Source organism: Eleginops maclovinus, chromosome 8 (assembly GCF_036324505.1).
Source record: "Eleginops maclovinus isolate JMC-PN-2008 ecotype Puerto Natales chromosome 8, JC_Emac_rtc_rv5, whole genome shotgun sequence".
Lineage (NCBI taxonomy): Eukaryota > Metazoa > Chordata > Actinopteri > Perciformes > Eleginopidae > Eleginops > Eleginops maclovinus.
In genome coordinates this window covers 9,589,368-9,611,585 of record NC_086356.1, presented here as the reverse complement: position 1 = coordinate 9,611,585, position 22,218 = coordinate 9,589,368, and the positions used below count along the sequence as shown (strand labels likewise).

General features: G+C 38.8%; 2 protein-coding genes and 1 long non-coding RNA gene across 3 annotated transcripts in view; 2 read left to right on the top strand and 1 right to left on the bottom strand.

Moving 5' to 3' along the window:
- Positions 1–929: 929 nt before the first annotated feature.
- Positions 930–9,985, top strand: cercam (cerebral endothelial cell adhesion molecule). The gene is made up of 12 exons (XM_063890343.1): positions 930–1,256; positions 2,032–2,142; positions 3,061–3,178; positions 3,379–3,513; positions 3,726–3,930; positions 4,053–4,172; positions 4,373–4,449; positions 4,745–4,851; positions 5,190–5,322; positions 5,640–5,767; positions 6,268–6,471; positions 8,002–9,985. Exons 1-12 carry the CDS (start codon positions 1,054–1,056, stop codon positions 8,228–8,230), a joined length of 1,770 nt encoding a protein of 589 aa, XP_063746413.1. The 5' UTR covers positions 930–1,053; the 3' UTR covers positions 8,231–9,985.
- Positions 9,986–12,643: 2,658 nt separating this feature from the next.
- sardh (sarcosine dehydrogenase) overlaps positions 12,644–22,218 on the top strand; it is a 37,316-nt gene continuing 27,741 nt past the window's right edge. Inside the window, exons 1-8 of the mRNA XM_063890008.1 lie at positions 12,644–12,806; positions 14,409–14,617; positions 15,392–15,528; positions 15,705–15,883; positions 16,552–16,731; positions 17,681–17,804; positions 17,958–18,058; positions 20,118–20,222. Coding sequence (XP_063746078.1) covers positions 14,433–14,617; positions 15,392–15,528; positions 15,705–15,883; positions 16,552–16,731; positions 17,681–17,804; positions 17,958–18,058; positions 20,118–20,222 — 1,011 coding nt within the window. The 5' untranslated portion in view covers positions 12,644–12,806; positions 14,409–14,432. The remainder of the gene's footprint in view (positions 12,807–14,408; positions 14,618–15,391; positions 15,529–15,704; positions 15,884–16,551; positions 16,732–17,680; positions 17,805–17,957; positions 18,059–20,117; positions 20,223–22,218) is intronic.
- Positions 13,674–15,164, bottom strand: LOC134868710 (uncharacterized). The gene is made up of 4 exons (XR_010166309.1): positions 14,704–15,164; positions 14,423–14,622; positions 14,050–14,108; positions 13,674–13,868 (listed from the first exon to the last, which is right to left on the bottom strand). It is a non-coding gene; the product is annotated as an uncharacterized LOC134868710 (long non-coding RNA).

Here is a 22,218-nt window from a genome sequence, read left to right as displayed (position 1 = left end):
CCAGCTCCAACAACAGCTGTCACAGTAGTTTATGAAAAATGTTCCCCAGGGACCTCCAGGGGTCACTGAGGAGGTTCAAGGTGATCCACTGCAGCCAAACCTGGACTTAACACTTGTGTGCAGGAGATGCCAGTTCAGACCAGTTCTAATCACCTTGGTAAGATGCTTTCGAATAAGAAAATGTGTTGACCCTTGGACTGACATATACCACTGGGTATTTGTTTAAGTGTGTAATGGCAGCTAACTGCAAGTCCCATCAGTTCCGTTGTTGTTTATTTTAATTGTTTTAGATTTCTGTGTGGATTATGGACGAAGTACTTGCAAAATATACCTGAAACATTACATTTAAAATTAAATGTTTAATAAATCATATATATTGTAAGAAAGTAAAATACTATTAATTCAGTAATAACAGTCTGAGTAATGGGGTATCTTTTGGATCAAATCCCCCCTCTGCTGGTGAATTTCTGAAACTGCTGCCACAAAAAAAAAAAAGAAACCTACCATCCATTATTGTTCTTCAGATTACTTATACATCTCTCACACAATTAATATACCATAACAGTAAAGTACAGTATTTCTGACATGAGAAACTATTTAAATTGTAACTATAAAAGTATTTGCAAAGTTACAAGTTATTATTGGGAATACAAAACTGATGTATTAGTGAAGAAAAGTGTCTGACTGTAGGATGAATGCTAAACTTGCTACGTCCTACGTCAACTCCCTGCAGGGAGCCCAAAATGCTAAACTTTATACTTCGGAACTTTATTTAGATATCGCCGTTGTCTGCAGAGATTTACGAAGAACTACAATCGGGCCAAATCACGCCTTCTACTTCATCAATGTACAAAGTTGTCAGACTTTTCCTCAGCCTTAGCAAGCGGAAGTTGTAATGTTGCTCCGTTTGGGATTTGTTCATGGAAAAAGCGACCCAGCTTGTTCAAAACCAAGGGGGGGTTGAACATTTGGGATTTTTTTTTACTTGGACTGCTGACGCGTCCACCGGCTGTGCTGTATGGACTTCTGGAGCACCGTGGCACAGCTTCCACCATGTTACTCCACTTTTTAGTTTTAGGGGCCTTTGTTTTGCACGCTGAATGTTACTTTTCGGAGGAAATGTACCCGGAGGAATCGCAGATGCAGCCTCCTACGGTGGTTATCGCTATCCTAGCCCGAAACACTGCTCACTCCCTGCCATACTACCTCGGGGCTCTGGAGAGGCTCAACTACCCCAAAGATCGCATCTCCGTGTGGTGGGTTTTCCTGCATGCACTGCTGGGCTGTTTGTGGAGGGGGTCCTCCTTTTATCCGACTTTAGCACCCGTTCAAAAGGTCAATGGCATTTAAATTAGTTTGAGGAAGCAGCAGAGTGCTACCCCTCCCCTCCTCCCTCTGTGCTTTTCACAGTCCTGCTGCCTATCACTCCGCCGCATGCATTTAATTCCTACTGTGTGACTGTATGACATTGTATCTTATCTGCTTGTTTGTTTGATTTCTAAATGGAAATACCATACAGTAAATGTTGTCAACGTTGACATTTTAGGCATGTCAATGTATTTTTCAACATTGGTGTTATAAAAGTGTATGGGCAGCATTTTGAAGGACACTTTCCACATGGAGAAAAAAAAAAGTGATTCACAGTACATTAGTCATTCTGATATCAGTATCATGATAAAGTGCTTTTCCCCAAAAATATTGAGAAGTTGAAATTGGAGGAAATAACAAGAATGGGGTAACCGTTTTCATATAATCCTAAATACAAAATGACCTTACATACCCAAAAGTATTATGGGAAACGACTCTTTTGAAGAATGTTCTCTCAATTTTGCAATAACTCTAGGCTGCTCAACCAAATCCAGATGTGCTTAAAATGTAATAAGAAAATAGATCACAGAGATCTGACTAGCAATTATTTGTTTGTATTAAAGTTGTTGTAATTGTTTTTTCATTCATGAAACCACCAGCATTTGAAGCATCAGTTCTTCAGTCAGCATTCGTCTCACAACCTGCCTTCTCTGTGCTCCACAGGGCAGCCACGGATCACAATGTAGATAACACCACAGCCGTAATGAAAGAGTGGCTGACTTTCATGCAGCAATTCTACCATTATGTTGAGTGGAGACCAATGGACCAGCCCACGTAAGTCCAAATGCATGAATGTATTGAACTTTATTTACATTAGGGATCTGGGTAGCAAACATCCTGTCCTGACCCTGTAGGTCATGTGTAGATAGAAGTAAACCTTTCCCAGCATACATCAGAAGTGCATTCAAACATATCTATCCTATCTTTATTTATTTGGGAAAACAATCACTTGAAGTGTTTCTCGTTTTTTGAACACACCTTTTATAGCCTCTAGGTTCACATGAAGTTTAAGTCATAGTGGAGCGACTGTGTTCCCTTAAAAGAACACTGTTTACGTTGCATTATAAGGAATGATGCAGCACGCCCCTACTTGTCCATACTACCTGACTGTGTAGACGTCTGTTTGAGATGATGAAAGCCTTGGTGGAATTTATTTGTGCATGTCAATTATAAACTCTAATCTGCTTAAAGCTACTAAACTCTATACACTGTCAATCGAGCTTTACATAAAGTTGACATAAACAGAGTTAGCTATATATAGTAGAAACCATTCAGCCTTAACACAATATTCAATTATGAAATTGGGGATGCAATAAACAACATTTGTATTATTGATTAATCTGGTTATCTTTTCTTGATTATTCTTTTGGACTATACATTTTAAGAAAAATAGTCAACAGTATCCATCCGAGAATATCAAAGTATGAGGTTATTTCTTTACAACTCTGGATTTGTCAATCCAAAACCACAATACATTTGGTTTAATATCATCAGAAGGGCAGGAAATCTCAAGATTTATGAAGCTGAAAGTGACATTTGCTGTGATCTTTCCATAAAAAATATCACTATGATTATCAAAAATGTTGGCAATTATTTATCTGTTTATCGTCGTTTTATTGCAACTTTGATGAGGATTTGGTCAATTAGTTACACAGTAAACTAAAATGTGTCTTTTATTTCCCTCTGTCTTAGGTCCTATGCAGGAGAGATGGGTCCTAAGCATTGGCCCAACTCTAGATATGAGTATGTGATGAAGCTGAAGCAGTCAGCACTCAACTTCGCAAGGAAACGCTGGGCCGATTATATCCTGGTACATAATAAGATATCTCTTGTGACTGCTCTATAAGAATCACATCAGCTCCTTCCCTTAATTTAAGCGATGAGATCTTTTCCCTCTTTGTTATTTCAGCCAAGAAAAAAATCTGGCAGCGGTTTGTTCAAGAGACAATAACTAATATAATATTTTTCTTCTCTCTTTTATCCTTTGTGTCCTTTCTGTGTCTGTTTCAGTACGCTGATACTGACAATATCCTCACCAACCCGGAGACCCTCAATCTTTTGATAGCTGAGAACAAGTCAGCCATCGCTCCAATGCTCGACTCTCAGGGAGCGTACTCCAACTACTGGTGTGGTATAACTCCACAGGTGAGTGTGAAATTATCAGTGATCGATTATCCACTAGCAAGGAACACATGCAAAAATGTGTGTGGGGAGAAAGTCAGTAGGACACATGGGCATGAATTAGTTAGAGAAAGTTATATTCTGAATAACCATACTTATACTTATGTATATTCCTTACACATAGGACCCATCGGACATCCTCCACATAATAATCCATGTTTCTCTGTTCCTCTCAGGGATATTATCGGCGGACAGCAGAGTATTTCCCCACCCGTCACCGTCACAGACTGGGCTGCTTCCCTGTGCCCATGATCCACTCCACCATTCTGCTGGACTTAAGGAAGGAAGGCATGCAGAAACTGGCCTTCTTCCCCCCTCACGAGGACTACTCGTGGCCCTATGACGACATCATAGTGTTCGCCTTCTCCTGCCGGGCTTCAGGTTTGTCAGTTGTTGTGCTTTTGTTATCGCATCAAGTAGAAGGATATATTTTAAAGGGGGCAATAGCTAGGATGTTACAGAAATAATGTCTTATACTTTCTTTTATTTTCGATGCTTCTCAGAGGTACAGATGTACCTGACTAACAAGGAGCGATACGGGTATCTGAACGTACCAGCCAAACCTCACCACACCTTGGAAGATGATCGCCTCAACTTTGTCCACGTCCATCTTGAATCCATGAGTAAGAGCAGAGACTGTTTTCACCATTTTTTTTTTGTGAATGAGAGACATATATGCTATCAAAAAAGGATAAACTAATAGACAAACCGAAAAAATACAGAAAAAAAAAGTGAAAATCATAAAAACAGCAGTCTTGTATTTATCCATATTTATCCTGACAGCAAGTCTGTTCAAGTTCATCTTGTTTTCTTTGTCAAACAGTTTTTGGTCCTCCAATGCAGCACTCAAAATACGTCCAGATGATCCAAAAAAAGAGAGACCTCATGGGCTTTGATGAGGTAAGAGACATCTCATTGTTTTTAATGTTCTCATCAACATGTACATAAAATGGTAGTAGTCGAATAATACATATCAAAATGGTTTCTGGCAAAGAAATGGCTATGTCTAAGGGACAACTTAATTCTATATATTTCCATATTGTTTAAATTATGTAAATATAGATTAAATTGCCTTTTAACAAACATAGTATATTCAACATCTGTGAAATAATATACTCTCAACTTTCATTAAACCAAAGACTTGTTTACAAAAGTCAAAGTTAGGAGTTAATGATATTTGTCCTCCTCTCCTCAGATTTATCTGATTAATCTGAGACGGCGTGCTGACCGTAGGGACCGGATGTTGTTCTCTCTAAATGAGCTGGAGATTGACGTCAAGGTGGTGGACGCTGTGGATGGAAAGTGAGCACACTCTCAGAAAACTCCACTCGAGGAGTGTGCTTGAATTTTTTGTGTGTGAGAAAGAGAAAAAAAATCCCATCACCAAATAGAAGATTCTGGCAGAAAAAATGGATTCGAGAACAAAGAAAATTCCCTTCAGAAATGAACTGATAAATCAGCTTGTGGTTTGGTTCCATTCATAGTACATCATTTAATTATGATGATTGGAAAATATTTTGATTATTGCCATTCATCTGGAAAATACATTTTTAGTATACACTGAATATACACTGTGAATAATTATGTGAATAAAACACTGCAATAATATATTAATAACATATGTATGTTTGTATGTGCAGTGCACTGAACAGCAGCGACATTAAGATCCTCGGGGTTGACCTCCTGCCAGGCTACTATGACCCGTTCTCTGGACGCACCCTGACCAAAGGAGAGGTGGGCTGCTTCCTCAGCCACTACTTCATCTGGAAGGAGGTGAGAAGATATGCAAAGTATGCAGTCATGAAGGTTTTTATTGCCCACGGTGGTTGGCAGAGAACTATACCGGTAGTATAACCGTGATATTTGGTAGACTGTAATTCACAACACTCTAAATTGATCCAAAATGAAACACAAGCCCATAATGTATACTCTGTACTCAAGACACTCAGAGTTCATATTTTGACTCTTTTTGAGTCCAACCCCTCTTTGTCACTCCCTTGTTTCTCCCTTCTTCAGTTTTTTAGTTTTTCTGTATTCCTTAACCTTCTCTTGGTCATCCTGAAACTGATGGTTTCCCCTCTTGTCGTCAGATGGTGGACATGCAGATGGACAAGGCCCTGGTGCTTGAAGACGATGTGCGTTTCCAGGCTAACTTCAAGCGACGGGCCCTCAGACTGATGGAGGAGGTGGAGCAGGTGGATCTTGACTGGGACATCATGTAAGATGGACGTGATTTATTGATGCAGTTGTTGTTCAGGCTAAGGTTAAGTCAAAAATGTCTCCTTAAAGGTATGTTGTGTATGCCTGTGGGGAGGAATGGGGTTAGGAGTCATACGAAAAATGTACTTCTAAGAATTTACTCCACATATGTGTAACAGTGTTTCGGTTATTTATGTTTCCACAGGACATAGAAACACATGGTTTTATTTGTAGTCATATTTAAATGATCAGACACACAGGGGAAATTGTTTATTGGCAGGAAGATGTGAAATATACAAGCATCTTCTTTGTGTTGTCTATATTGTGGTTGCCATGACTTTCTGAATATGGTTAAAAACACATGCAGAACAAATGCTGGTTACCATGATAACCAACACATATGCCAACAAAGAACAGCAGCAGATATCAGGACTCAGATGTTTGGCACATTGCGTCCTTTCGTCTTTACCATTGTTTTTGTTCCTTTTTTGTTCTCATTGTGGCTTAATGCTGCTACAGATACTTTGGCAGAAAGCAAGTGAATCCTGGAAAGGAGGAGGCGATGGAGAACATACACAACTTGGTAATGGTCGACTACTCGTATTGGACTCTGTCCTACGCCATCTCCCTGCAGGGAGCCCAAAAACTGCTCAATGCTGAGCCTCTATCCAAGATGCTTCCTGTCGATGAATTCCTCCCCATCATGTATGACAAACATCCCAAGTATGTATGAGGGCGAAAATACTTTGTACTCTTCTTTTTGTTTGTTCTTATCTTTGATCTTCACATTCAGCGTCTTTTAAGATAAAACCTGTCTTTTGTTCTCTACAACCTCCCTCTGCTTCCAGACACATAAATCTAAAACCAGCTTCATAAAGGCAAAATACATTCGTCCCTATGGTGGCCTAAACTTGAATACACGCTATACAGTATATTTAGTATAGTTTTTTGTGGTGTTAAGTAGATTAAAGAGTAAGTGAAGTATGTTTTCTTTAGGGGAAATAAGCCTGTTTTGGCCATAATCTCTACTCTTGTCTTTTTAATATGTCGTTCTTTTCGAGTTAAATGAGAACACTACATTTTTGTCTTTATGAGCTGCATGTTTCACTGCAGTATGTCTTTCATTGAATGATTATCTGTATTTGAGGCAGTATGGTTGCCAGATATGCTTTACCAGCCAGAGTTAATTGAGATTTGTTTGCGGGAGACTTGTGCTGATCTGAAACAAGAATTCAAGGTTTTTATCAACGCTATTGGCATGGCTTTGGGAGGAAATGCTGGCTCGTCTGACAGTCGTTCCAATACTTGCCATGGAATTTTTACAAGCCATTCGCAAAGTCATTTTTCCTAGAGGATGGATCAAATACATGAGATTTTTCATCAGTCAAATTCTTTCTATCTTCCCTCCATATTTCTAATATAATAATGACATTCCCATCAGCATTGACTTTACTTTGTGTTTAGCGCTAATAAGCCAATGTTACCATGGTCACACACTCAAATAAGATGGCCAACTTTGTGAACTTTATGCTTGCAAAAAATAGCATATAAGCATTGTCTTTGTAAGATGTTAGCATGCCAACAGTTTTCTTAGAACGGCAATGTGCAAGTATAGCCTCACAGAGCAGCTTGTATGGCAGTAAAATAGTTGATGTTCTTTTATTCTGGTTGGCTTACCTCAAGACTGTTAACTGTATTTTTCAACTGCATCTTTATGCAACCCTGACCCAATTTCGAACCCTTATCTTTTTGTCATTAGCCCTAACCAAATGACTTCTCTCATCCTCCCACAGTCATTATCTAACAGAGTAACTGAGACACATATGGGGCACTGACTGTGGGAGAAGAAATGCACCTTGGGGCTGAAGGGCCTGCAAACCAGAAGGCTTGGCAGTGTTTGTGTGCTCCATCATGTGTGCAAAACTGGCTTATAGCCAACCCACTTTCCCTATTCTCTCTCTCACCTCTGTGATTCTAATTCGATATGCTTGACTAGTCCGCTAAGAATGCACAACGACCGCACACTATACATCCGTCCTGCTGCCGCCCTCTATGCTAAGACTAACTGAAATCTGCATCTGTCTCCATCTCTTGTCAAATCAGTGTATTTCCAAAAAATCAGGTTATACTACTAAAACTGATTACTGAATTGTGAGCAAATTTAAAATCAGTGATGCAGATTGCCTGCTGTTATTAGGAGTTAAATATACTTCACAAGGAAGTATAATCTCTTTCACTGTCCTCTCTCTGCAGTGAGAAGTACAAGTCCCATTTCCCAAACAGAAATCTACAAGCCTACAGCACACAACCCCTCCTGGTCCAGCCGTGTCACTACGCCGGTGATCCCGATTGGGTGAGCGACACAGAGACGTCAACTCTGTGGGACGATGACGCTGTCCGCACAGATTGGAGGGGCTCCCACAAGACCCTTAAAGGAGCCTCACCGCCTCCTCTATCTGCGGCCTACAAGGATGAACTTTAGTTCGGAGCAGACGTAGTGGCCGAGAACCTGCGGGTCAAAAGGCCACGAGGTCAGAGAGACAGAGGCTGAGTGGAGAAAGTGTTCCAAGACTTTATTTCAGTCCACTCTGTTTCAAGACACTGACATGCTCATGTTTTTTTAACTGGACTTTTTAAAGCATGCAGCTAGTCTGTGGCAATAGGGGTTTTTTGGGACGGAAACAGTATAAGGGACAATGTTAAGTGAGGCTGTTTTGTAAACACGTGTCAAATTGTTTGAGTTTTAGTTCTCTTACAATGTCAATACAACATCTACACTTTTATTCAGACATTTTTACAACTTGTATTTGTTAATCTGTTGGGCACTGACTGAGGCTTCTGAAGCTGCACTGCTCCAAACTCCTGGCCTGTCCGAACAAAATAGTATATTGTTATTGCTTTTATTTACTTTTTTTGTTGGTAGATCAGTCTTTCTATGCATTCCTCCATTTGTGCATGTCTTTCATTGGAACTGCTAAGAGTTATATTTAACACAAGGCTTGGCTGACCCCAATTAATATTTCCATTGACTTTTTTAGCAGTTTTGAAGCTGATTTACCTCATGGTTTTCTAGGGACAGCTTGAGTCTGAATGTTTGCATTTGACAATCAAAGCATTTTTTATAAATGTGTATTTATATAAAGCCATAGTGAGATGAACTGAAACAATCTTGAGTAATAACACTAAATCTCCCCTTGTTGTGTTTTAGTATTTTTCTCATTTCACATTGAGTTACAGAAATTGGAATTCAATTTTGAAGTTTACACAATATTTTAGAAGCACTCCAAATCGTACCACCACCAGGTAATTTTTTCCCACATTAAATAATATATCGTACTATTTTCTAGGTATACAAACAACAAAACCATACACCAATTTAGTTTTTATTATCCAACCCTTAAATTGGCATACATTTCAGTTGAATCAACAGTAACCAGTGCCAAAACTCCTCTAGGAGTTTGCTGGCAATTCAAATTACAGCTACAGGACATCTTCTATGTTTTTTTATTCATGGTGACATCTTTGGACACCCTCCTCTGAAATAAGTTGTAATTTTGGGAAGTAATTGCATAGAATCAATGCAGCATGTTGATACGTTACCTCCATTTATTGGCAGTGTATCTTTGAGTGCTCCTACTTTTTGGAGGAAACCCGTATGCTTTCCTGTGCTACATGTTGTTAAAAAAAAAGACCAAAGCAGAATTCTGTAAAAGCCATATCACGACGCAGCCTTTAATAACCTATTTGTAACATCCTTGGGAAACTTAAATCTAGGAGTGTTTTGAAATATGTCTGCACAGCTATGCAAGTAACTGATGTGGTAATTTAAATGGATAGATTTAAATTAAGATCACCAAGTTACACTAAACTTATATTATGGATGTCGATCTTCATTAGCAATTAAGATGGTCTAATTTCATGTATTCATTTTCTATCTGTTATTGTGTTGCTTTCCTTAATTTGTCTTAATTTATTTTTTGATGCAGTTAGCGGATGACTAACACAACCTGATGTCAAGTATACGATCAAAATGCAATGGCTTTTCAGACCAAGACTTACTGTTTGTCTTCTAGCAATACATTGCTATTTCAATGTTATGCAACAGAATGTTTAATGAACTGTAAAGCAAACATTTTGAAAACATGAAAGTGTAGTTTTGATAATGCTGATTTACTGTCTGACTGTAATTATTACAATTCTTTATAATTGAATAAACACAAAACTTTCTGACAAAGAATTGTCCAACTATATGGTTATTTGAAGGTGATGTAATGACAATAGTCCACCACAAGAGGGATAGTCTTTTAGTTTTTTGACAGAAAAATATCATCCAAATGAAAAGAAAACAAAGGGGTGAATAATTCTGCTCAGCTATTGTTTCATTTACAAACTTTTACTTTCGCAATCCTAATAATCCTTTTGTTGCAATGCAATATCTTTATTTCTGGTAGTTTATTTTCAGTGTTCAGGAGCATGTCTGTCAGTCCTAAAGTTACTGCATAATGTTTATTCAGCTCTCATGTTGTGTAAAGTAATGAGTGTTCACGAGTCAAATGCTATAGCAAGGCTATTTGTGACTTGCGTATAACCACATAATATAGAATAAGAACAGTGGTCTTATGCACCAATACTAATTATGTCAGGAGACAACTTAATACAAACGTTGAAGCTATTCAAAGAAGATATTTTCTACACACCAACACACTTGACACAATGCTTAATGTAAGTGCAGTAATTTACCCTTATGCATACCACAGCTGCCTACCCATGTTGTAATCTCTGACCTTTTACGCTGTCAATAATGTCACGGATCAGTATTTCAAACTAACTAATGATAAATCACACATCCCATATGCTTTCTGTTTGTATGGGAACTACACATCTAGGCAGAGAAACTTAGTTATTCAACTACATCATATGGTTTTAAGAAGTCAACAAAGTTCAAAGGTTGGTGTAGCACACTTTCTCAGTTTTAGACATACAGCCACACACAAAGATAAAGTATAGGGATTGATTGCAGATCTGAGATTAAGCGGCTCTCCTGCTCAAAGCTGAATGAACTGGAGAGAACCTCCTCTCACAGGAGGGAATCCAAACTCAGTGCCTCATTGGCTGCTGGCTTGGAGGTGGGGATTCATGAGGTCAACTTGGCATTCAATGCATTGCACATGGCTCAGGGCAACAGCATATAAGGTTTCATAATGGTGAGTTGCTTAGGCAGGAAGGTCTCTGGCTTTAAAATGTTTTAATTTCTCTTTCCCTTTAGTTCCTTACTGCAAGATTGTTACGACTAGGTATCCAATGCCTCACATCAAAGTACATATACATACATACTATGCATATCCCATGTCCCACTTCTGCTCATTTGGTCTGGACCGTAAGGACTCTCAACAACATCTGCTATCCTGTCACCCCCTCCCCACACACACACAGTTTACATAATTTAATCTAAATAGAACAAACAACAAATTGACTGCTCCAGCGTAAACATTCTCATCTCATGTAAATACTATTTACCTGGATGTAACTTCAGATCTATGAGTACATGTATATCCCTCTAACAGGCCCTACTGGTTTACCCCTTCCTGAAGAAGATCAGGTTATAAGATGCATGCCTTACAGAATAGCGGCACAACCATCTGCTCCCTTTTTAGCTCAGCAAAGGTGGGAGGGGCCAGCTGGGCATGCAGTAAGAAAGTATGTGTTCTTAGAATTAGTGTTGCATACTCTAATATTACTATTATTACTTTAATGTACATGCTTTGCCTTAAAATGGGCTTTGCTATTGGTAAACCCCTGGTGTTACTTGATGAGATGTGCTCCCAGCTGGGACCCAATCCGTGCATATCGCAGACAAGACCCAGCTGCTGACTGAGCACAAAGAAGGCCACTGAGAACTGCTTACCTGAAAGTCCCAGAGCCAAGTCAAGCGTATAACACACTATCAGGTGGTTGCCACACACACATTGCACTAAGCATGAGTGAGACATACATCCAACCATCATTTCCCTGAAAAAAAGCACACAGGTAAATATAAAGCAGTCTTCAAACCACACGACCCTGTACCCTAGGTTAACGAGGTGACGTACATGTCCCAACTGTATTGGCCCTCGATTGAGCTGAAGGCATTGGCTACGGCTCTGTACCATAAGGGCCCTCTAGTACCACCCCTCTGACTGACTGGCCCTTCCCCTCTTTACCAAAATGATTACTGGCCACAGAGGTAGGTTTCTTGATTTGCGAAACAAAATGCAAAATGGTTATGGTTAATTATTCACCTCAAATCATTTAGCTCAGGATCATTGGTCAGTAAGTCTCAAAATAGTGTTTTGCAAATCAAGAGTAACCAACTAGACATGATTTAACATATTGAGCAGGATAGGGGTTCATACTGGATGATCAAACATGTCCCCCCGCCTGAGTTAGGGCAAGAAGAAGCCTCCCCATCCTTTAAGGTGCCTCTAATAAGCATATACAACCAGCCTGAATAACAGCCTGAGCTTCAGTGTAGACGAAATCCATCTCCTATGTTCCTTGGGTGACATTTGATATCTCAGAGTGGGGCCATAGATCCAGTTTTGTAAATACTCAAGTCAGATGAAAGATCAGGCTGACTAACGAAACAATTCCTCAGCTGCTCCAACTTTTGGCAATTGGTTCTTTCATTTATGTAAGCTTTGATGTATTAGCAGACTAAAATGTGCTTGAGATGTGTAGGATTAAAACAAAAAGTGATTTGATGTTTCTGCCCAACATCAGCAATAGCTACAGTATCCCTATTTAATTCCCCAACTGTGTAGGTTGTTAACAAAGTGCACGCTCCATGCATGTACACATGTCCACGGAGGGGAGGGGCCATCACAGGAAGTCCAACTGCTCTCCCACTGCAGCTCACGTTTTCTGACAGCAACTGAACTGCAGCTCCCCTGTCACGCTTTGAAACGCTGTCTGTCTCTGCACAAGTATTCGGACATTTACCAAGACTGAAAATCCCGTCTCTTCGCAAACTTGCATCGATTGTATTTACCGGGGACAGTCGGTAAAAGGCGCAACCGAGTGTAAGTGGAAACAATTGTCTTGTCGAACAGTTCTCGTGTAACAAAGTTACTTTCACTGAACCTGCTTGTCTTGTAAGGCTGTTTTGAATTCCAAGCTTGTTGGCGTAAGAGATCACACGGCGCGTTAGTGCCACGTTAGCTTGCAGCTGTTCAGGCAGTTGTTTTTAAGGACGTAGCGTGTAGTGCATAAAGTCTATTCAATGGCTTTTCTGTTATGCACTCTGTGTGCTACTGCTAACGTGCTAGTGTTTATCCTCAAGATGTGAGCAGGCTATTTAACTTTACAGTGCGCAAAAAGCACAGGACCTAGCAGCTGCCACTGCAACACCGCTGTTGAACTCAAGAAGTATGACGAGGAGACCAAAGCATGAGCACAGCGTACAGATGGATAAAGTCCACAGTTAACTCAGCGAAAACCTGTTATTTTTCATACTGAAGACAGGTCTAGTCTAGTCTAGTCAGTTTATGAGTGGGGAAGAGAGGGCATTTACCTCAGCAGTGTTTGTATTAACGCCGACTCTGTAATTGATTAAACGTGTTGTTTAATTCACAGTTTAATATTTTCTTCAGTGATAAAGTGGCTCTGTGATCCGTAAAGTCCATAGAGGAATGGTTTAACTTGACTATTTGGTATGAACTATACTAAAGTGACATATCTTTTGCAACCAGAGCATGCAGAATTTAGAATATGCTGGTGTGAAATGTGTGTTGTTTGTATGAAGAAGAAGAACAAGAAGAAGAAGATGGATCTTTATTATTAAATTCAGTTTTCCACTCTCAATTCAAATACAATTTACACACAGTTACAGTATACACATGCTCATGCATCGAGAGGATCCAGAGCGGAGAGGCAGCTAGTTTAGCCGGCAGGGAGCAGTTGGTTGTTTGGTGCCTTGCTCAAGTGGCCCAGGAGGTGATCTGGCTGCTCTCCAGTACCAGTCCACACTCCGTCTTTCTTGTTCTGATCGGGACTTGACCGTGAACCGGCGACTCTTCAGTCTAAAGTCCAAGTCCCTAGACCACTGCTGCCCCCAATATTATATGTCCAGGCAGGGAAATGATCTATGATGTCACAAAGAAAAAAACACAAAAACATGTAGACAAGGTAAAAACACATGAAATCCCATAAAACAGAATGAATATCTCAACCTTTTTTACAACAGGTATTGCATTCAAATCTGTGCTGTATATTCTCAGCTCACTTGTTGTTTGACTACTATCAATGAAAAAGGGATAAAAGTACCTTCTGTAAATCTTTCTCTTTGGCAGGAGTACTCTCTTGCGTGTCTCAAGGGGAGCAACCTGTACATCAAGTTTCATCACAATTTTATATTATATTATATACAGATATATAAAGATTCTTTGGAGAACAAATAAAGACATTTGCTGAAGTTATATGATTGGAGCTTACGCTGACGCATTCCTTAATCATTAAATCTGTATGTCAATCTAGATCCAAGTGTTATCTTTTATGTGACAGTGAAGTTCAGACATGTTAACTGTAAATCACATTGAAACAGGTTATATTATGTACAGATTATACAATACTTTACTTTAACCTTAACAACACTGCAGCTTCACACCCTCTTACTGTCCCTTTAGGTCCCTTGACTCACCACAGGGGCCATGGCCTTCCTTGGGAGCGCAGTTTGGCGGGTGGTGTCAGCAGTTCGGCCTCCTCTCTCTCCCTTGTGCCGGGCAACAACTCGATCCTACAGCTCAGATCCCACTTCGGAAAAAAGTGTTCCCTATGAGAAGACACTCAAACAAGAGGTTGGCTCCTCCTCTGGACCGACAAAGCCTTTACCCAGGTAAGCTCACAGGATACATAGATGGATTGTGTTAACTGGACTGTTAAATGTCTATAGTTCTTCAAGTCCATCTTGTTATTACTTACTTCTTACTTCATGATGGGATGTACACATATAGGATTTGTGCAATGGATAAATACATAGGACCAGTTGATGTAAAAATAATACTCATGGTGGCCTCCGCAAACGCTGGAACAGATCTCAGGTCTGAAAATGAAGACAATTGATAAGTTTTAATACTTTTCTTTTTAAATTCAGGTTCAATTCAAAGTTTTGAAGGATAGATCAATATTTTGGGTAGTTTGAGTATCTGTTTTGTACGTGAGAATTTTGACTGGAAGATCAATAACACTCTCTGTGTGTTCAATATAATGCTCAAGGCCATTAGCCAGTTAGATTAGTGGTAAGACTAAAGAGGAGTAAAAAAGCTAACCTAGTGAAGTTACACAAAAAAGAGCCGATGTTTTTAAACCTTTGTTAAATTTGCATCTAGGAAGACTTTGTTACCTCCAGGCTAATTATTTCCTTCTGTTTCAGGTCTTGCTTAGCTTAGCTATTTAGATGCGGAGAGCATGTGGGGTATCAATACTCTTGCTAACTCTCAACATAAGAGACAATGTCTTACCCCCAGAAACTTTTATTTTTAAGTAAATACAATTACCTTATGGTTTGTTACATGGTCTGATTCAGCGAATGGTGTGGCTGGCATTTCCCTTATCCAACTTTAAAAGTCATGCTTTAAGCTCACCTGTAGTTTTCTGCCACATGCTACAGGTCAGCAGATGCAGTGGTGATCGGAGGAGGTAGTCTGGGCTGTCAGACCATCTACCACCTGGCTAAAATGGGGATGACCAACGTAGTTCTGCTGGAGAGAGACAGACTGACTGCTGGCACCACCTGGCACACTGCAGGTAACACACTAAGTTCACTGTTACTGTTTAAACCAGCCACTGTTACTCTATACCCGAATCACAGTATCTTGACTCTCCTCTACGTCAAGTCTTGATTAGGTTGCTGCAGATCAAGTGCTTAAAGTTGCCTGTTGTTTGAAAACTGTACTTAAAATTGTTATGTCTATGCTAACTAGGCCTGCTGTGGCAGCTCCGTCCCAGTGATGTTGAGGTTGAGCTCTTAGCCCACACCAGAAATGTAATCAGCAAAGACCTGGAGGAAGAGACGGGCCTCCACACGGGCTGGATCCAGAACGGAGGACTCTTCATTGCCTCCAACAAACAAAGACTGGACGAGTACAAGCGCCTCATGTCGGTAGGTAGTGAGATTGCTTGTTATTTGGCCATTAATATGAAAATACTTTTGCAATGATACAAAAAGGAGTGAAAAGCTTAGAGTTAAAATATTAACGAGTTAATGAGTATAACTGGTTGAACCAGCCATTTAACTACTACATTTTAACTTGCCCTCCATGAAGTGTTGCATACAGAACAAATATAAAAACTCCTATCAGTTAAGCAAATATGCTTTTTTGAAAATAATACACACTGGAGCCTAAAGAAAAAGCATTTATTTTTAAGTGGTCAATCATTCAATCTGAATAATGCTTTGCACAAAGAAGCCATGGTAGGAGAGATAATATCATTAATGTTCTGCTGCATTTACAACACACTTATGTACAACAGTAGGGATAAGGCTGTGTTTATCTTGATTGTGTTTGTTTGAGGCTCAAAGTTCACTGGAAACTTCACCTAACCACTGCATGGTGTGAAACTGATCCAGGCAGGAAAAAGCAGCAACAATGTTTTAAAATAACTCTAATTAATGTGATGCTACTAGATACTGTAACTAAACTTCTCCACCATATGCCTCAGGAAATGTTGCGCAATATATTCTCATATGATGCAAAAATAAATGGGATTAAAATGATCGTCTTTTTGAAAGGAAAATTCACGAACCTTGCTTTGTCTCCTTGTTTCCAGCTGGGAAAAGTGTATGGTATCGAGTCCTACGTTCTATCCCCTGCAGAGACCAAGGACCTGTATCCCCTGATGAACGTTGATGATCTGTATGGAACCCTGTATGTACCAAAAGATGGCACCATGGACCCAGCAGGCACCTGCACCACCCTGTCCAGAGCTGCCACCGCCAGGGGAGCCATGGTAATGGGTGCTGTTTACAATGCTGTGTACACAAGTTCTATTAATGGATAAATATCTGTAAATTAAAGTTAATGTTACTAGTTGTACTTGCAGTCTAGTCAAACCATTAGATATTCTTTGTAAATGGCAGGTTGTTTTAGATTTTGAGGAAAGGTTAGGTATGTGTCATTTATTAAAACAGGATTTGAGTTTCAGTTCAGTTTGACACCAAGTTAATTGTTCACATAAAGTAAATCACACCTATGTAAACTCTGCAAATAGCTTGATGAAAAATGCTATAAATAATAATAAGTAAATGAGGTGTAACTCCAGTTTAGCAATATTTTTTCTTTAGAAATAGCACCCTTATCTGAACACGATAATGCAGTGTAGAAAGCCATGTCACAACATTTTGTACAGCTTAACATGCATTGCTCTCTGAACAGATTTGATAAGTCTTGAATAGCAATATACGTACATTTAACGAAACACTGCGTCTACAACTAAAAATAGGGTACAACATTTAGGTTTAGACTTTATTTTTACATGTACATTTTTTTTAGAGCGAAGCCTTTTTTGTGAAGAATTTATGACTTTAAGCTCAAAGGTGGTAACGCCAACTGCACAGCTTTCCAGAAAACCTCAGCCTAAATGCACTTTCTACTACATGTGTGTATAGCATTTTAAGTATTTTACATTAACCTGCAATACTGTAGTAGTTTTAACCTTTAAGAAACTGTGAAAATATGAAGCGGAATATGGCAAAATGGAGAAGAAGTTATTCATTCAGTAAATTAAACCCATGCCGCTTTAACTGCAACATTGGATAACATTTGGCCATATGTGAATATACGTAGATATTAAAGGGCTCTAATATTAATGTTCTGTACAAATAGTCTCTGCATTTGAACAGGGCACAGTGCGAATCAGAGCATATAATCATTATCTTTATTGTTTTTCTTTACATCAGGTGATTGAGAACTGCCCTGTGAGTGGTATCCAAGTGCGGACTGATGACTTCGGTATTAAGAGGGTTAAGGCAGTGGAGACCCCTCATGGGACCATTGAGACATCTTGTGTGGTAAACTGTGCCGGTGAGAATCGTATGCCTAATTATTCATCCCGAAAACACAGATTAAAGGCTTTTTGGTTTTATTTGACATGTAAAATAAACGTTTTAATGTGTTGATCTAGATTTAAAGTGTTATTCTTGATTTCATTTTTCTTCTTCTGTCTGTTATATGCAGGTGTGTGGGCCACCAAGCTGGGAGAAATGGCTGGAGTTAAGGTTCCTCTTGTTGCGATGCATCATGCCTATGTGGTGACAGAGAGAATTGAAGGCATACAGGTGGGTTCATGATATATTTATACTAAGAATAAAACAGACATTAGCACAATGTTCTTTAGGCCCTGATAGTATGCTGGCAAATGGCAAGTATAAAGCGTCATATTTTTCCCATTATGGTTAAAACCAGTCACCAGAATATGGAATAGGCTTTTGATTTATGAAATCACTATTTATGTTATTTGTTTGTGAGTGTGGCTTATAGAGAGTCAAAGCATGTTAATGGAAACACAACATGTTTCACATAAAGTGGGACCAAAAACTCCAGCAAGTACTGTATTTACTTCTTTGTCTACGTTAAATTAACTTGTAGAATCTGGGAGTGGGTTTTATTAACCAAATGACATTATACTAGGATAATCTGAGTACTTTTATTTTATGGGAGAAACTTGTATTATTGTGTTAACCTAGGCCCCTTAGGTTTTTTGCCAAAAAAAGGCTACTTATTTGTTGAATGCATTTTTATGACAACATAAAAATGCATATCATTTAAACAACTTATACTCTGCCAAAACAAATGGCAGAAGATTCATAGGAAACTATGTCACCTGATGTAATGACACTATGCCACTAACATACACAATTAATAATGTCATTGTCATAGAGTACTGATACAACTTTGTTTTTCTGATTATTTAATTCCTTGTGGAAACCAGAATACCTTCTCCTGTCTGTATGATGTCTTTATGACCAGCAGGGGGCACTGTGACATAATGGTTTTCCACCTGTAATGGTCCAGGATGCTTTTAGTGAGTGCTGGAATGAGATGTGTGTGTTTTTATGAAAGGGTCATGTTGTTTTGTTTGTATCCTTTAATGCTGATAATGGGAGACCTCTTTATGCAGATATACATGATCCATTGTTCTGATTGTTGATCTTCTGCATGTTATTTTTAGTTAGTGCACGCACACACACATAACTGTGCTCATCCTCTAGAAGCCAGTGGTTTTAGGGGGGCTGTCCGAGCTTCTCTGTGTTATGTAGTTTAAGAGCAGCTTAACCAGCATTACTGCTACATCATGTACACACTGACATCAACCCACACACACACAGAATGACACACTCACACACCATGCTATGCCATCAGGAAATCGGTTCCCATCGGGGTGTGCATCTTGTCAGGTCAAGCATCTCTGCTGACCACATATCCATGTGTGAATAGATGTGTGTCTGTGGAGGGTTTAAATTGTATGTTTATATTGGTGTGAGTGCATGAAGGACAGTATATTGATCAAGCTGCCTGACTATAAGCAGCACTAAAGAGAGGAAAGAAGCAGTTAGGATATTATTACATTTAGAGCGCTGCTTTTAAATGTCAGCCTGTACTCTGGTATTTTGTTTTTGTACCCAGAGAGCCAATTGACAAGCACTCGTGACAAGATAACAACCAAAACAAAGGGTACAACATACAATTCAATACACACTTCTAGAAGAATATTTACTCAGTCTCAAGGAGGATGAATGCTTCCCCCTATAGTGTTTTTGAAAGATGATTTCATGGTGTGTCAGTAGCTGCCATACCCTACATAAAGAACCTCTATGGTTTGTTAAGGCCTGTCATGGTACATGCCACTGAGGATGTTAATTTTTATGGTTGTTATGTTGCATATTTTATACCCTTCTCGTTATGTATGTCTCTGTGCAAAGTAACAGAAAGACTAGATACCCTCAGAGAATTTGGTAAACCGCATGGTAATTATCTTTTTTGTTTCAGCAAATTTCCCCCATTTTTATCTTTTGTTTTGGTTGCCTTGTGATAAGCAAAGTTATCTGGAAATTAGAAGTCTAATCATTTTGGTGATTGACATAAAGTCAACCAAGAATTTTGGTTCAAGTTTTATTACAATTTGAATCCATCATCTGGAAGAATTTGTCTGTTTTGTTTTTACAGTGTTTAACAGTTTTAGCTGCTATAAAACTAAATATTCAATTTCTTAGATGCTGAATTATTCCCCCTCATGTTCACAGATATGAATCTTCCCATCATTGTGTCATTACATCAGAATATTAATGGACTAATCCATGTTTTAAATGTTTCCACCTTGATATTTGCTCTGTGCAGAACATGCCGAATGTCAGGGACCATGATGCATCAGTGTACCTGCGCCTCCAAGGTGACGCCCTTTCTGTGGGTGGTTATGAACAGAATCCCATCTTCTGGGATGAGGTAAGCTTGCATATTATTTCAAATGCTAACCATCTCGTATCAATAGCCTTTGAGATTTGTATTGACTGTCTATGTGTGTGGCTGAGATTGATGGCTCACATCTGTTTGGTTTGACATCAAATCAAATACTTAAATTAAGAAGCTACTGAAGTTTAAATCCTTTTTGATACTTTGACAGTTTAACCTCATCTTTTAATGTCTGTTATTCTTTCTCTGTCTTCATCAGCCACTGCTTTAATAGCTCGGAGATCAAACTGTATTATAACAAGACTCATAACACTCTGAGGGTTAGTTCACTAATCTCCCAGTGGTAAAGACATACGTTTCCATTTACTCAATATCATATTATCATGATACATACACATTACTACTCTATTTCTAGAAAAAGTACTGTGTTGCCCGCCAAATGTACATTTAAAAAAATGACACATTTAAGAAAATGACACATTTTGGGAAATAAGCATGGCTTCCTTGCCAAGATATGGATAAAAAAGATACCGATCATGTCTGTAGTATGGAGGCTAGCTAAGCTTGCCTTGCTCTCGCTTACGTTTATCTATAAAGTTCATTAAGAGAACACTATCTCCCCTTTTTGGTGTACAAAAACTGAAATGTAAAAGTCGTGTTCTGGGTTTTTCTTTTTCTAAGCCTGGCTAGCGGTTTCTATTTGTTTCCAGTTTTTGCTCTAAGCTAACTGACTTCTTGCTTTAGCTTTGTATTGGGAATTCAAACATATGAGCTTTATTGATTCTCTCTTCTGAGTCTTAGCAAAAAAGAGAATGAACATGTTTTCTGATTTCTTTTTTAAATTCACATTTTCAAGTATGTAGCTCAACCTCGGAGACATAGCTACCTTGCTCTGAAGCAATGTAAAAAATATGCCTAACTAAATAAAAAGCTGACTTATTTAAACAATGTACCTCATTTGGTTGACTGACACATGGAAAATACATTGGCAAGGATAATGTGTGGATTTTAGTGGGAGTGGAGTGCAAGCTTTCTAAGTACAACACATTACCTGGCAGTGCAATCAGGCAGGGTTGTTATGCTGAATAGAAAGAGATGCCTAACGTTTTTTTTCAGCACTAAAGACAGACTAATGGATTCGCTGTTTTTGGAAGGTACTGTGAGCAGGGCTTGTTATCAAATTAGCATTAGAAAAGCATTTATATAATAGGGTTTTAATAGAAAGATACTTGGCAAGGTAAGCTATCAAAATAGTCTTGTTGACATTCATGTCGAAACACCAGATATCTCATTATTAATAGACAGATTGATGAGCATAACCCATCCTCCTAAGAAGATGCACCCATTGATTTTTAATGACCCAGTAGCCATTCTTTTTTAGCTACATACAAACCTTTTAATCTTATCTCCACTAATGGTGACATCACTTTTTATTGGAACAGAAAAACCAAAGCTTTTATGTTAAAGACTATAATGTCAAAAGGCTGGGAAGATTATTCAAATAACTCTATGGCAACTCTGACTTTGGAAAATTATCTTTAAAAAGCCTTTACAACAACAGGTGGTTTTGGTCTAAATGGATGTGTACTTTGTCTCGAGTACAGACTTTTAGAGCAGTTTTTTAACTATTCTGGCAGCTTTGATGGCAGGCATCTCCTGGTATGCAGCACTTATACATTTTCACTTAATTATATACTTTAAATGCTCAAGTAATCCTAAAATGCAATGTCATTTTGGGCCAATGCCGTTCATAAGTAAAGATTACTATCTATTTAACCTGCTCAACTTGAACAATTAGCCATGTCAGTAACTGCAATTAAGAATATATTAAATTATATATTTATTTACATTTTAATATTAATCAGCCCCAAAAGGTAAAAACTATAAGCGCTCTCAGAGAGAAAAAACCTTCGTCAAGGCCTTTTATTTGAGTTTCCACCGCTTGATTCAGATCTGCTCCAAAGTGAAATGAGTGACCCATGCTTCACTCTTTAACTAAGTTTTCAAAAATACGGCAAGTTGCTTTTCA

Bases quoted from the DNA above. Each gene is read 5' to 3' on its own strand.
- cercam (XM_063890343.1), top strand. From the start codon at position 1,054: ATGTTACTCCACTTTTTAGTTTTAGGGGCCTTTGTTTTGCACGCTGAA. The intron at 4,450-4,744 runs GTAAGAGACATC...TCCTCTCCTCAG, and splicing joins ACCTCATGGGCTTTGATGAG to ATTTATCTGATTAATCTGAG. The intron at 6,472-8,001 runs GTATGTATGAGG...CTCTCTCTGCAG, and splicing joins ATGTATGACAAACATCCCAA to TGAGAAGTACAAGTCCCATT.